Source organism: Bombus terrestris, chromosome 2 (genome assembly GCF_910591885.1).
Source record: "Bombus terrestris chromosome 2, iyBomTerr1.2, whole genome shotgun sequence".
Taxonomy (NCBI): domain Eukaryota; kingdom Metazoa; phylum Arthropoda; class Insecta; order Hymenoptera; family Apidae; genus Bombus; species Bombus terrestris.
The window spans coordinates 3736733-3752268 of NC_063270.1; the positions used below are offsets into that span (position 1 = coordinate 3736733).

A 15536-nucleotide genomic window follows, 5' to 3' on the forward strand; every position below is an offset into this window, starting at 1 on the left:
TGGTTGTAAAAGCCGGGTCTGTAAAGAAAGACGCTTTTCGGACATACTAATACATACCTATAATATTATACATATACGTATTATTTACGTAAAAACTCCGAAAATAAAAATAGGACATTTATTTAAGATAAATATATAGTTACATATACCTGTATTATTACATTATAAAGTGTAGAGTCTAGCCTGAAAGTTACTATGAAACATTCTTTATTATATAGCGGCAATTGAAATAAAATTGATTACGTTGTAAGATTGTTAATTTCCATTCTTTTTCTTTTTTCTTTTTTATAAAATTGTTCGGTAAATCTATATGAAAACTATTATTGTTCCCCTCCTGATTATTAGACACAGAAAAACATTTTTCTTATTTAATAATCATCATTCATACGATAAAATCTCTCATGTATAAATACTTTCGTACAAATAATTAAAAAATCATCGCTTGTGTAGCTATACGTATATAGACAAATACCTAACTTCTACCAATAATAGATAACATGTATCTAATTATTGTTTTTATGACATTTGCATAAATGTTATAAAGGTACTGCCGATACAAGAACAAAGAATTGCCAGAGATAAAGATGGATGAAAAATGAAATTTATGTATGTAAGGAAATATAAAAAAAGATATTGAAATTTCAAACTTTCTCAGTCGAAGAATTATATCGCTTGGCCAGGCTCCAGGTTGATCGTTACGATGGCAATCAGGAAAAAAGAACGTTCTCGTAGGATCGTGACGTGGGGCGTGGACGATAAACGGCATTCGTTAATCGAATTAATGTAATCTGAAGGAATGGCTAGGCGAGCACGAGCGGGCGTGATGACATTCTCGGTTTTAGGCTTTTCGGCTTAGGCATCTTGGTCCGGATTAAAACTTTAGACTTTAGACCGATCGACAAATGACCAATCCTATACCTCTCGGAATATCTTTCGTTTAGCCTTTTTTCCCTCTTTCCGGAGGTCTTTCAGCGAACTTCCGGTGCTTAACTTAAATTTAATACTAACGCGTCCTCTTCCTTTCTCTGCTCTTCCACGAACTGTTTAACTTTTAACGATAGATCCAACTTGTAAAAAAAAAAAAAAAAAAATAAAAACTTGAGTAAACGATATTTAAATCTAAAAAAGGAAAAACAATTGTGGGTTTTCAAAATGTATACATGCCTATATGCCTAAATACGAAAAATACATGATAGAGATGATAACAAAAAATAAATGAAACTGTACATCACGTAAAAGTGCATATCAATTAAAGTACATAAAATATTACGAACGTTTTTAATCGAAAAAGCTCAAAGCTTCATTTTAATTTTACATATTTTTTTATATCGTCTACATTGCTGTAAAAACATCGACATTCCAATAGATAATTCTGTTTAATACATTTTGTATCGAATAACTTTGTGTAACATCACTTATACAAAACTATATCAATTGCAATTTAAAACTGCCTCGTTTATCGCATAGTCCACGCATTATATTTTACGTAGGTACCTGTAGGTGGTAAATGTATATATAGGTATGTAGTACTTACCTTGCACTGCAATTTACAGAAATTAACTGTAGAAACATTTCTAATTTGATTAAATATATTAAAACTCGTAATAGGTATGTACCACACTTTTCCTGCTTTTCCTTTCTCTATACATATTTAACTCTCTTTGTGGTATTTAACAAGCCACGCGTTATAATTATTAAGAAGTGTCTGGAAAGTCAAATCACGTATCTATGCGTTCCTTTTCTCTTGCTTACTGAACAAATAAAACAGAGAAACGCCCGCCATTATTTGTCTGTTCAATATTTACTAGTAAATCTGTATTTACGATTTTAAATTGTTGCTACGACAATGTTTTCGGTGACAGTAATAAAAATAGTATCGATGATCGCTTCGTACAATGTTTCTCTTTTTACCTCTGGCCCCAGCCGATAACTTTTATGAACAACAAAGAACAGAAACGTCAAAACGTACAGAGTGTTTCATAACTTATAAATTGCATTATCGCTATAAATTTACAGCACATGGTTACACACACATATATATATATATAAAAGATAATTCCGAACCGTTTTGATCCTCGAGTAAACGTATAGTACAATATAGTAACAATATCAAGTATCTTTATCTTTAAATATTATCATTTTTCACGATTGCGTACACGCAGTCAGCGTGTTTCTATGAATTTCGACAATTTTCTATGCTGACAATGATAATGATATTAACAAATTAAACATAAGCATAAATATAAATATAAAGAATTGATTAAAATAAAAGATAGATGATAATACAATTTACAGCGACACATTTTTCTTTTATTTTCCTAACTAACTTATACTTTAAACTATTCATATTCATATATTAAATACACGTACGAAACATGGAAAAGAAGAACGCTACAAGATATCTATTTATGACAAACTTTTAATAGCTGTATAAATATTAAATTATTGTACTAAACTGGAGGGCGATTTCGTTAGATTAGATTAGAATACGTTTAAAATAAAAGAAGATATGTTTGCAAAGTACAAAAAGCACAGTGTTAGATTAATTTACAATCCATGAAACACCCTGTATACACATGAATGTCAGTTGTACTTCAACCAATCGATTACCAGCATTTTTCTATAATGTCGAATATAATTCAAATTTAATGGGAAATAATCGGAACAACAATTTCTTAAATATATCCTCTTTTATACGTTAAAATTTATTTGAAATTGTTGCCCGGACTGTTTTAAACGCCATTAAACGATATTCAATTTCAATATCATCGATAAAATTATCATTAAAATGCACAAAAGTGATAGTAATAAAAGTTGTTATTCTCGTCGCGTATGCCACAATTATATGTTCAAACTGATCGATACATAGAAAAATATTATGTATACATAATACTGCGATGAATCGTAAGAGGAGAATCGATATCGACATCGATCGATATTAAACTTGTCATTACATGGTATCTTACATGAAAATATGTTAAAAACGAGCGAAGAGATATCGCCAAGCGTTTAGTTTGTCAGATACGTGCGTATTATGTGTGTTGACTGAACGGAGGAAAAAAAAGAGGAAAAAAAAAAGTACACGACTTTCATCATACTGAAAATATAAAAGGCATACACGTTTACGGGATACATCAATTAGCAAAAAGCTGAGATTAACGAAGACAAATCGAACGAAGAAATCAAGAAACTGCACCGTAATTAACGGAGAGTTCACTGATTAATCGTTCGCCAACTGTAAATTCTACATATTTTCATTAAAGATCAAAGCGAATGCCAGGTGTTTAAGTTGAAGAGCTTCGCACACACGAATCATATACCTCTACAGACTTAAACGATTAAATTTTTCGATATACTCGATGAAAATTTGTCGGCTACGTTAAATGAACAGACGATATGCAACGTTTTTGTTTCGTGTTTTTTTCTGCAATGTTCCCACATTAACCATCGTTGAAGTATATCTATATATTTGTTTCGTTTGCGCAGTGAAGAAAAGCTGCTGGTTCTTCGCCTTTCTTTATGTCAGAGACGCGTAGCAGTGAAATCGCGCTTATTGTTAGATCTACACAAATATGCGAGTTACACAATGTGTACATGTTGTGGCTCGACCTTTGGACAATTTCGATTATCCTGACAAATGCATCGGCGCATCATAGTCGCATACGTGATGCGATCTCACTTATGCGATAAAAACGAATATAAAACTATTTGTAAAAGATCGCAAGAACGGTATATGATGCATCTACATGCGCCGCATTTCTTTCATACCGCTATCATTTTATTTAGGCTCGATCGTCACTGATTAAAACGGGATACAAAGGTAAAGCGTGTTCGTATTCCTCCGTCTCTTTTCCATCATACGGCGCACGATGATACTCTCACATAATTCTTCATCTACGTATGTACACACGTAGATAATGCTAACATGCTTTCTTACCAATAGATTTATTGATCATATCTAATTGATCGGTATAGATAAAATAATAAATATAAAATATATTAAATTGCCATAAAAGGATTTCGAAAAATGAAAAAATGATTTGATATATTATATAAATCTTTATCTTTAAACATGTTCCTTATCATATTGCATTTCTTAATTATTTTTTTCTTTTTGTTTCTTTCTTTTTTTTCAACGTTTTGCCATTATTATTTCCGCATCACACACACGCATACACAGACAGGAACAATCACGGGCGCACTGCCCTTCCCCTATCTATACTACATATAATATTTCGTTCTATCGGAAATAACTTAGTATCTATATCCAATATATTAGGTATTAAATAATAATCGTATCATCAATATATTAATTTTAAATAATATAATTTCTAACAAAACACCCGCCACTCAACAAATAATCAAAAATATATGATATTCGACGATATTCTTATTTGGAATTTCAGTAAAAATAATTGCGTTCCTAAGGTTTCTACTACTCGTTATTATAAACTCTTGTGTAATATAATTATATTATTGGCTAACGTAAGATTCCTTGTAATTCACAAATATATTTTTGGCATACTACGATGCGATACATTGACTATATATGACGCTAACGAATAACATATGACTCGAAATAATAAAGGATACAGGAGATTATTATAGGTACGACCACACTTTCCCCAACAGAATAGAGATTGTGATTCTAAAGAAATTAAATAAACGTTAATGCTTGTCGTAGGAAATGTACAAGTACGTGACGGGTTAGAGTACAAATACCGTTAAAAAGGACAATATTTTTCGATTAAAAAGTTGCAATAAGAAAAATATAATTTCATTAAAACAAAAGAGAAGTTTACAAAATACCGTTTTATTCCACGCAGTGATCGAATGTGAATTATCATTCTAAATCACTCGAATCATCTATCTTTTTTAAATAATAGTTCTACGTACTCGGTAAGATTTTATTTCATTTAAAAGCGTAAAAAGCAATAAATAGATATTTATAAATTTACAACGGAAAGAATTGTGAAATATTTATTGTGATATGGCAGTTTGATAAATTTAAATTAGAACTTTATAATTTCCAAGAAAGTTTTATAACTGCTCGAGTACGCGAAACTTAGTGTTTCAGTTAAATTTTAATCAGATCAATTCCATTTCTCAACACTTCGTTATAAATGACCGTTATTAAAAATGAAACTTACATTATTTCTCTGTAATAAAATAATGCATATGCATGGATCTCGTGAACCATCGTAAGACAATGGAAGTGTGTTCTTTTTCCTGCTTGGTGTCCACTTTCATCTCACCCATAGAACACAGTGCATAGTGCATACATTACTATTTTCACTAGATGGTCAAATACCCCAGGCGTTTGATTTCTACCTTGAAACTGTTCGAAGGTCCCCTCCAAGAAGGGCGCCATAATGATACATAGTATATACGTATTTGTATCCCCAATGTGAAAAATACTCGTTTAAATATAGTAAATACTATTTCACGAAAAATAGGACTCTCTATATAAAATTGTCAAATTCTATCATCTCCCTAAAGACGTGTTTCATTTGCGGTAAAACAACCCGTATTGATGAAACAATGATCGTACCGATTGCTTTGACACGTAAATATCCGATTCACGTCAAATGGTATTTTCATTGTCAAGCAATATCGAATATTCCGATAGCTTGATTATTCATTTGGATACTTGTGGTGCGGTATAACGAATTCTATACACTTTTATGTTATCTTCGTCATAGATTTAGATATGAGTTTCAGAATGTTTATTGCCAGAATTAATAAAAGATTAAAGACTTTTATCGTATCGCAAGTAAGAAAATAAGTAAAGCAACGATATCTATCTTATAAGTATATATAATAATTACCCACTTTAAGGTAATATTAATTATATATCTTTTTTATATTGATGACTTTAAGAATTCGACTATTTTGCGTCATTATATGTCAAGAATCTATGTCTTTTCATTCCCTTTAAAAATGTAAGATCTTTTTAAGCAGTGAAATTTACCTTCCAAATAACCATTGTATAAAATAGGTAACATACAAGTAGAAAATTCTATTCGTGATCCGTAACCGTTAATTATAAAAAAAAAAAAAAATGCATTTATACCTGTATAAACATTTTTCTATATACATAAAGCTTCAAAAACAATTATCGAAAACATCGATGAAAATTCATTGATCTTTAAAATCAAAATAATTTTATCAATATGCCTATTACGCTTGAAGGGAGACCTACGTTCAGTTTCAATTTATGCAGCAAATTTTGTGCATTCCATTGGTTCCAGCACGAAGCAGTTTATAAAAAATCGAGTCATCCAGGATTCTTAACAAGTTTTTTACCGCGATAATCGTAAACGCGTCGACAAAAGAGAACCATATCCGAGGGTACTGGTATCGGAGGCTGCCGATTTTCTCTTGGATATAGTTGATCACCCGGCGGAACTATTAAACCGGGGCTTTCTAATCCTTCTTCGATTCTTCGTAAATTTTTACGATACCTATAAATAATATTAAAATTGTGATTGATGTTTATCTCTTTAAGATGTTTTATCTTCTTAAATCTGATACTCCTTTTTATGTAAAATATTTAACTGCTGCATTAAATAAATTGCGTTGCAAGTTATATTCATTAAAAAATAAGTTACATTTTTATAGTTTTATATTGTCATTATTGCTCAATTCCATTTGAACAGTAATTATCATGAGATATTAAATTTTAAAGCTTTGTATTTTTATTGAAATATAGACAATGTTTGCAACAATGAATTAACTAGAATTTATCTGCGTTAGGTGTCGATAATGATAATAAACAATTATTGGAGTTAATTAGGTTTTTTTTTTTTTTTTTTAACTCAAAATATCTTCGAGCTTTAAAATGAAATAACACAACATTCTCTCATCACACTGTAAAAGAACTTTGTGATGGCAAATTCAACGTCTTATGTTACTTATATATTAAGTGTACATAATAATTAATAAATTGAAGATATTATCAACTCACCGACAATATTCATTGAATGTCAAAATATAACATTTATCTTCTATACAAGCAACACTATTTGCATCTCGATGCCGCGAAGCGAAAACTTCGTCTTCGGTATCATATTGAGTTCTACCTTGCTCGGTATGTTCAGGTCTGTAGTACCATAACAAAGAAAACATCATTTCACCTACAACAGAACTTATTTGTTTTATTTAGTTTAAATTTACTTTATTATCTCTAAGAACTACCATTAAGAAACAAACCATCATCTGGATTTTCCCATAGTGCAGCAATTTTTGCTACGAATGGTAAATCCGCTTTTCGTGGGCCACTTTTTAGTAAAACGCAATCACGAGGTCTTAAAACATCACCACTTTCATGTTTCATGCTCGCATAACATCGACGTATAGCCGATTCTTCGTTCTAAGGCAGGTAATAAAATAAATAGAACTGTTCAACATATTTCTATATCATGAATAAATCTGTTAGTTGTATGTTTACCGTTAAATAAACTTTGGCTTCAAATGGATCACCTTCCCAACTCCAACCATTACTCCATTTGGGTTTTAAAAACGTTTTTCTGGTTAATAGTAGGCTTTCACTTCCTACTAAACAATCTTCGATTTTGGAGCTAGATTTTTTCACAGACAGTTTCTTTGTATTTTTTCGCTTCTTTTTTATCAATGCTGGTTTCTTACAAGGCTCCTGAATGTCATATGTTTTAGATTTTGTTATACTGTCAGGCTTTTTACCATTATCCTTTATTTTCGCTTCATATACTTTGGATTTTCCTTTTCCTTTATATTTATTCTTCTCGTGTGTTCTTGATTTTGTTCGTGTTTCCGTTCTACTTTTGGATTGGTTACACTTGGTAATTACCTTTGACAATTTTTCTGATGTCAATTCTTTTACTAAATCAACTTTTTTAACAACCTTCTTCACTGCTGACAATAAGTTTACCTCTTTCTTTTTCTCTGATTTTTCAACATTTTTACTTTTACGATCTCTTTTCTGTGTCATCTGTAAACTTTGTTGAATAACATTATTTATAGTTTCCATAATAGAATTATCACTGGCAGCATGCTTCAAATAATTTGGTATATTGTTACTTGTACTTTGTTTAGAAGTTTTTGACTTCTTTGTTACATTTTCAGAGCAATTTGGATACTCTACTTTACGTTTGTGATTTTGATTATCTTTTTTAGGTTGTTTTTTCTTTGAAACACTTTCATCGCTGTTGTTATCAACCTTTTTTAAAAGTGGTAAAATTGGTATAGAAATTTTGGTTGAAAAATCACTATTATTCAAATCTTGCGAAGAACCAACAGAAAGAGTCCTTTTGCTTACTTTCCTTTTTTTCCTACTATCAGATAAACTATCCAAAGATAATTTTCTTTTCGATACTTTTTGACATTTTGGATGTTCTTCTTCTATTTCTGGTTTTTCTGTACTTTCTTTATCTATAGTTTCCTCGATAGTTTCTTGTACAGTTGGCTCATAATCCGGTTTTTTCCAGCTTTCACTATCGATCGTAACAACATCACTCAATTCCTCCTTAACATCTGGATCTGCATCCAATTTATCATCAAGCAATATTCCAGAATCTTTATCAATTTCGAGAATGGCCATTTGACCTTCCTTCATACATTGTTCACATTTCATAATATCGCACTTGTAATCTGATTCACATTTAACGTTACAATTTGCAACGCAGGACACATTATCGCCCATTTCCACGCTGCAGGATTCACATTTCACATTATTATTTTCCAATTTAAAATTATGAAATTTGTTACTTGAACATATTGTTACTGCTAGCTTTTCAGATGGTGAAAGAGTTTCCAATTTGACTTCACAGGTTGATGTACATGCATGTTTCTGACATCCACACTTTTGTAACTTATCCTCTGAACAATCTTTTTCATCCTAAAACAATTGTAATTACGAGTTATAAATACAAAATGTATCAATACATCTCTTATAAACTTGTAAAACTATTACATTAGTTAATATAGTTATTATAATTTTCTATTCACTGAATATTGATCCATAGCAGGAGTATATTATGGAAGTTTAATAATTCATTTATAAATCTACATTAATCTTTAATATTATAACATTATAAACTTCAAGTCAGAAATCGACTATAACAAACAATTCTGAAATATTTATTACTTTCATAAACCTATCGGTGACAAGCGACGTATATAACACGTGTTTAATTTGTTCAGATATTATCGTCTGAAGTACGATAACATGCACTGTGCCATGATCGCATTTAAAATCACTTTTGTAAATAATGCTTGAAAAATCATCAGATATTTTTATACGAATTCAAAGTACAGAAAGCATACTTTCTACATGTTCACTTCTCATGATGTAGGAATTTTAATCACTTTCGAAAATCCTCCATCCGCGGAGTACGTTTGTTAATGAAACTGCTTCGTCGTTGAAGAGTTAATAATACAAGAAATGTACTAATTTAAACAAGAGTAAATGAGCGATTAACGTATTACAAGAATAATATAACATACGATAAAATTGATAAGATAGCATGGTTCAGGTTATAAAGTACTCTAAACGTAACACAGACCTTATTCTTACAATCCGAATTTTGCGGGCGATTATGTCCACCGACTATATTATGAGACGGAGGGACCGACGGTTGGTTCTGATTCAGGTTGCGATGAGTGTTAAGTTGGACGCGATCCGTATCCCAGGCATTGGCACCGTGAGGCGGCGCTAGCCCGGCTAGCCCCCTCGCCGGCGAGGGCGGACCTACCAAAGCACTGGGCGGCAATGACAGACCGGGCCCCGATACCACTGGCGCTCCCTTACCATTACCAATAAGGGGCCCAGTATCCACGTTTTTTGGACAAGACTGCATCGGGCATGGGCAACCCTGAAAGGCTGCATCTAAAACGAATTATTTTCTAATATCATTTTTATTTTACCAATTTTATTTCGTATAAGTAATTAATAAAACTACAACATACTTTTTATTCTATCATTTCTTTTTTCTCGATAAGATTACCATTTTCAAGTTCATAGTATTTAACCCTTTCGCTACGGCAGTGTGCTCCGTCGAAGTGACACCTCTGTACGGGCCACCGTGCCGTCGGAATAACGGTACTGAACGGAGCACTGCGATGGAAAGCGTGCATACGTCATCGCGCGGACGTCGTCTATAGGCGACGCTTGTACACACAGATCGTCACGCGGATGTCGCCTATAGGCGACGCTCGTAGCAAAAGGGTTAATAATAACTAACAACTTAATACTAGAACAACCATGAGTCTTAACAGCATAATTTATAATGATTTTCTAGGAAGGAAAAATCGTCCTGTACTTAGACTATTTTATACAAACAATAACGAAAATATGCTTGGTAACTGTTTAAGATACTCACGATCTACAAAAGGTCTTCCTTGAGAATGCAAGTATGCCGGATTGGGTGGTGGAGGAGGTGGTGGTGGAGGTGGAGGATATCCTCCATAATATGGTGGCAGGGGGTATTCACCAGGTGGCGGTGGAGGTGGCTGATAATCAACAACTGCTGGACCTCCTGCAGTACCGCCGCTACCAGGACCGCCACCTCCACCAGATTCCTGATATCCATAATACTGCCTGAAAAGGTATCTTTTTTTACAGTACATTAAAAATCAAAATTGAATACAATCATAATTTTGCTAAAGTAACGAAAAATAACATAGTTAGCATATTTTACCTTCTATAAGTGGGTGCATATTTATAATAAGGCGGTGGATGAGCATGTGGATGAGAATATGTTGGTGGATAACACAAATCTGCATATTGTGGTGGTGTACCATAGTATTGAGGGCAATACGCCCTATAAAATCCACCTCCTAAAAAAGAAAAAAGAAATAGAGATAAGTTAACTGATAAGAAATTCAAAATCTTTAAAAATACCTTACAGAAAGTTCATTAGGTGAATCTTTTATTGTATGCATTGTTTAGATATATCTGTTTAATAGATATTGAATAAATTAAGAATTTTGGACTAAGAAAGTTTTTTAACATTTTAATGTTAGAAACTAAAGTTAGAATTAGAGTTTTTGTTAATTTTTAAATCTGGATATTCAGAATATATGTACATCCCATTGATTTTATACCACACTATATTCTTCTTAATAAATATATGGGTGAAAAAAATTGTTCAAAGCATTAAAGTAATTGAAATTTATCAAATTTAAGATTGTAATGTAAAATAGTTATTAGTATATAAATATACCTGTACTGCTTGTTCCTCCAGAAGTTGTAGAAGTTGCAACTAAATCATCTGAGCCTTCAGAATTCTGTGGAGGTGTAGGTGTTGGTTCTGGCGGAGGTCCCTTAATAGGTGGTAAAGTTGGTGGGTGCTGTATCAGTGGTCCAGCCGGCTGATAATATCCTAATGTTATATTTCGTATATATTATACTTCTATGTATTTTTGTTCTTTAAAACATCAACTTGATTTTCAATATATTTCACATTTATTTAATAAATAATTGTAATAAATAAGACAGATAGTTTACCATGTTGATGTGGTGCTGAAAATGCAGAATGTCTTCTAGGCGACATATTTGAATGATTACTCTGACTCCCTGGTGGTTGCATAGAAGATAGTGCCCCCAATGGTGTATATGATTTACAAGGTTGCTCCAATTTTTGCTGGGGTAAAAGATATAAATGCATTTAACAATTTTTAAATTAATACATACCTTTTTTAAATTATATTTAGAAATAAAGAAATTCTTAAAACACATAACAATACCAACCTGATCATGGAGCTCAGTAGCAACTGCAGTAGCTGCAGTTTGGGTATGGCTTGTTGAACTTATTCTATATTGCATACCAGCAATACTGCAATAACCTTCATGATGCGTAGATCGAGTTTGATTAACATAAACACCTTAAAATAAAAATTTTGTTCTAATGTAAATAGCAAACAAATATAAAAAGTGAACTTAATGAAATATAATCACGTACCAGTAATAGTAACATCTGTATCTTGGTTCACAATAACAAGTTTATTAGATGGTTTTAGAACTTCATCTTGTTCTGGATTTTGCCTTGACTTTCGTTTCTCAATATCAGAATCAATTTGTTTACGCTTTTTAATAATTTCCACTTCTGATTCACTGGAAGAATCAGAACTGCTACCACAACGATTTTTTTCATCTGAGTAGGAAGCAGCTAGAATAGCTGTAGCATTGAGGCTTGCCATTCTTTTACAAACAACCATATCCTTTAGATCCATTACTTCTTCATTTTTCTTTCTTCGTTTGATTATTTTTTTCTTGTTATGTTCCATATTTTTATCACGTTCACACTCATCATCAGAAGAAGATGAAGATGACGAACTTTCTAACATATCCCAATGCTTTCCACGTAATCCTGGTACATTCCTAAGTTTCCTTTTTGGGATATTTTCTTCTGCTTTAGTTTCTACCTTCTTTTCTTTTTCTTTGCGAATTTGCTCTTCTTTCTCCTCTTTATTTTTCTTTTGTTTTTCCTTTTCAGGCTTTGGTTTGCAGAAACCACCAAGATAAACCCCTCCAGTTTCATTTTCATATAAACAATGTACTTTGGCCAATGCATTCAGGGAAGCTACTCTATATCGTTTTGGTCCACTCCAAAACCCAAACAATCTCATTCTTCTAACACGTTCATCAGATGGTGAACCGGATCTTTCTTTTTTCTTAATTTCCTTCTGCTTATTTTTTTTTGTTTCATCATCACTTTCATCTTCTGATTCTGATAATAATGCATTGCCACTTATATTGTCCCCATTAATCGGTTCATCTTTCAAGTTTGTATCAAGTATATTTTCACTATCAACTTGCTCTTGTTTAGAAGAAGCATTATCATTTGAGCTATCTTCACAAACTTTTATTTGTTTACCAGATTCCTCGGATGATGTTTCCTCAGAAGAAGAAGTTTGGCTAGTGTTCTCTATTTGTACTTTCACAACTTTCTTTTTCATTATCTTTTTCCCTATTTTTGGAGCACATTTAACAATCTTTTTAGTATCTTGTGATTTTGACTGGGATTGTTCTTCTTTACTACTTTTATCAATGTCTTTATCGTCTTCTAATTCGCTTTTTATATTAGTTGTATTTACTTCTTCGTTTAATTCATCTTTAGTTATAATCTTCTTATGTTCATTTGTTAATTTTTCTGTTTCTTTTACATCCAATTTTTTCTTAGATATAACCTTTTCTACAAGTGTTTTTAGCTTATCATCTTTTTTTAGTGCAGTATTTATTTTATTACTTTTCGAAGGCAACTTAGCTTTCATATGTTTTCCTAATTTTGGTTTTTTCTCTTGCATAATTTTGTTTTTAGAAATATTAACATTTTTTCTCTTTGTTCTTTTCATTGTTTCATCCTCTTCACTTACAGATGTTTCTTCATCTTTTACCAACTTGCTTAGTTTAATTTTTTTATCCACCAGGTTTTGAACTACCGATAAATGTGATTTTTTAGCTAAAACAGTCTTTTTAGAAATACCTTTTTTTTGCATTGATTTTGCCTTAGAATCTTTTTTAGTTCGTCCTAAAGGAGACTTAGTATTTATCATACCTTTCTCAAGGAGCTTTTTACGATCTGATTTCTTATCTTTTATCACAGATATTTTCATATTTTCCTTGATGTCAGGCTTCATCAATTTTGAATCTTTCTTTTTCTCATCTTTACATTTTTTCTTCGCAATGGTACTAAGGTGATCTAACTTTTCCTCATGCAAATCATTCTCTTCTGTAACACTTGAAAGTTTCGCTTGTTCTTCTATATTTTCATCATCAAATTTACCGCATTTCTTTTTGTCTTCTGGTTTTTCAGGTTTCTTCTTATTTTCCATTAGTTGTTTATCTACTTTTGGCTTCTCTTCCATTTTTTGTAATTTCTTTTTTTCTGCACTGTCGCAAGTAAACTCATCTGTGATCTTCTCATCTGTTTTATCTGATTTCTTTTCCTCAGTTTTTTCCCACTTCTTTTCATAATCTTTTATACACTTCTTTTTTTCATCCACTCTTTCAGATTTTTCTTTTCGCTTTTCTTCAATCTTTTTCTTATCTTCTATCTTCTTTCTTTCCTCAGTTTTTTCTGATTTTTTCTTATCAGTTTCTATTTTTCTTTTTGCATCCTCCCCCTTCTCAAGCTTCTTAGGCTTTTTCTCTTTTCTTATATCAGATATAGATTTTTCTAAAAATGATCGACGTTTTTTAGCAATTGCTGGCATCTTTGTTGCCTTCCGGGCAACTGCTGCCTTTTTCTGTGGCTTCATTATGATTGTTTCCTTTACATTTTCAATTTGATGGAAATGTGCTCAATATTTAAAAAAGCGCTGAGCAAACCATTAAAACTACCTAACTGCCATTGTAAAATATTATAACTCTTGTAACTTTTTTTAAAACTATCTCTGAAAATAAAACAAATATATGAAAATTTATTAGCGTTTTTCTATCATAGAAAAATAACACCAAACATATAGTAGCAAAGCAAACTACTTTTGAAATGTACTTTTTTAAAGATATATTATTAGCAATAAGAAAACTTGTCTTATATGCATTAAAAACTTGTATAATGCAAAGATAATTCTTTCTCCTTTTTTTTTTTTTTTATGAGAATCTCAAGATGACGACGAATTGACACACACACATACTAGTATTTTATATTGTTATTCGAAATAAAATGTGTTTAAAGGCAATTAAAGTACAAGTAAAACGAAGTGAAACCAGTTCCATATTTCCTAACAGTCAACAAAGTATCTAAATTCTACGGTAAAATGAAAAAGAATTACGATCGAGATTGTCGAATGCGCGAACTTTCATCGACTTGTTGACAAATCGATCCCTTTGAATTTTATTACTTCCATCATATAACATACATCAGATAAATTCGTTGCTCAAAATTTTTCACTAGAATCCGTTCATATTTCATAGAGAAAATACAGGGAACTCACAAAAAATGTAGAACCCACGTTGAAGATAGAGAAATTAAAAGGACAAGGACAACAGGATACTTTTTAAATGTATCCGTAGATGGCCACAAGTGGCTAACATAAACCTACTCTACTGATCGATGAATTTGTCACGTACGAAATTTTGTCCAGCTCATATACTATTATAAAAGTTTCTAGTAATATATTTTCAACAAAATCACTTACATGTTTAGAATATAAATATAATCGGGCGACAGACAATATACATAAACTAACGCATAATTTATGTTTACGTCTATCAAGCCCTTTTATTCTTACACACGGCCCGCGAACGCTTTTTTAAACAATAAATTAATACACCAATACAATAGACTAGTCCGACAATATTTTATTTGAACACACCACCAAAAGAAGCAATAACACGATCGTTTTACTAATACTTCCCGTCTGGTTTCATGAAATCTAACACGGATTTCGCATTTCTTTCTGCCGAAACACGTATCTCACTCGACGTCCCTGCCCTTTTACCGTTGCCTTGTCGGCCATTTTCTTCCTCGCGCCGCTCCCCCACTCCTCCTTTATATCATGCCAAATAACAGATTCTATCTCTGTGGTTTTCTTTACATCTCCACCAGATGGAG

The 15536-nt window shown here is 31.9% G+C and overlaps 1 protein-coding gene across 6 annotated transcripts; it reads right to left on the reverse strand.

Moving 5' to 3' along the window:
• Positions 1–1264: 1264 nt before the first annotated feature.
• On the reverse strand, positions 1265–15471 carry LOC100647279. 6 transcript variants are annotated; one of them, XM_048409710.1, is made up of 12 exons: positions 15121–15471; positions 11940–14373; positions 11729–11862; positions 11486–11621; positions 11202–11360; positions 10677–10815; positions 10359–10576; positions 9543–9859; positions 7451–8875; positions 7213–7372; positions 6968–7136; positions 1265–6464 (listed from the first exon to the last, which is right to left on the reverse strand). In XM_048409710.1, exons 2-12 carry the CDS (start codon positions 14236–14238, stop codon positions 6278–6280), a joined length of 5343 nt encoding a protein of 1780 aa, XP_048265667.1. In that variant the 5' UTR covers positions 14239–14373; positions 15121–15471; the 3' UTR covers positions 1265–6277. The 6 variants fall into 6 exon arrangements, with proteins under 6 accessions (XP_048265667.1, XP_012173753.2, XP_048265663.1 ...); XM_012318363.2 differs by having other exon boundaries at positions 9543–9865; XM_048409706.1 differs by having other exon boundaries at positions 10359–10588.
• Between the last annotated feature and the right edge of the window lie 65 nt (positions 15472–15536).

Bases quoted from the DNA above. Each gene is read 5' to 3' on its own strand.
- LOC100647279 (XM_048409699.1), bottom strand. From the start codon at position 14,238: ATGAAGCCACAGAAAAAGGCAGCAGTTGCCCGGAAGGCAACAAAGATG. The intron at 7,373-7,450 runs GTAAACATACAA...TACCTGCCTTAG, and splicing joins AAGCCAAAGTTTATTTAACG to AACGAAGAATCGGCTATACG. The intron at 7,137-7,212 runs GTTTGTTTCTTA...GTTCTGTTGTAG, and splicing joins ATGGGAAAATCCAGATGATG to GTGAAATGATGTTTTCTTTG.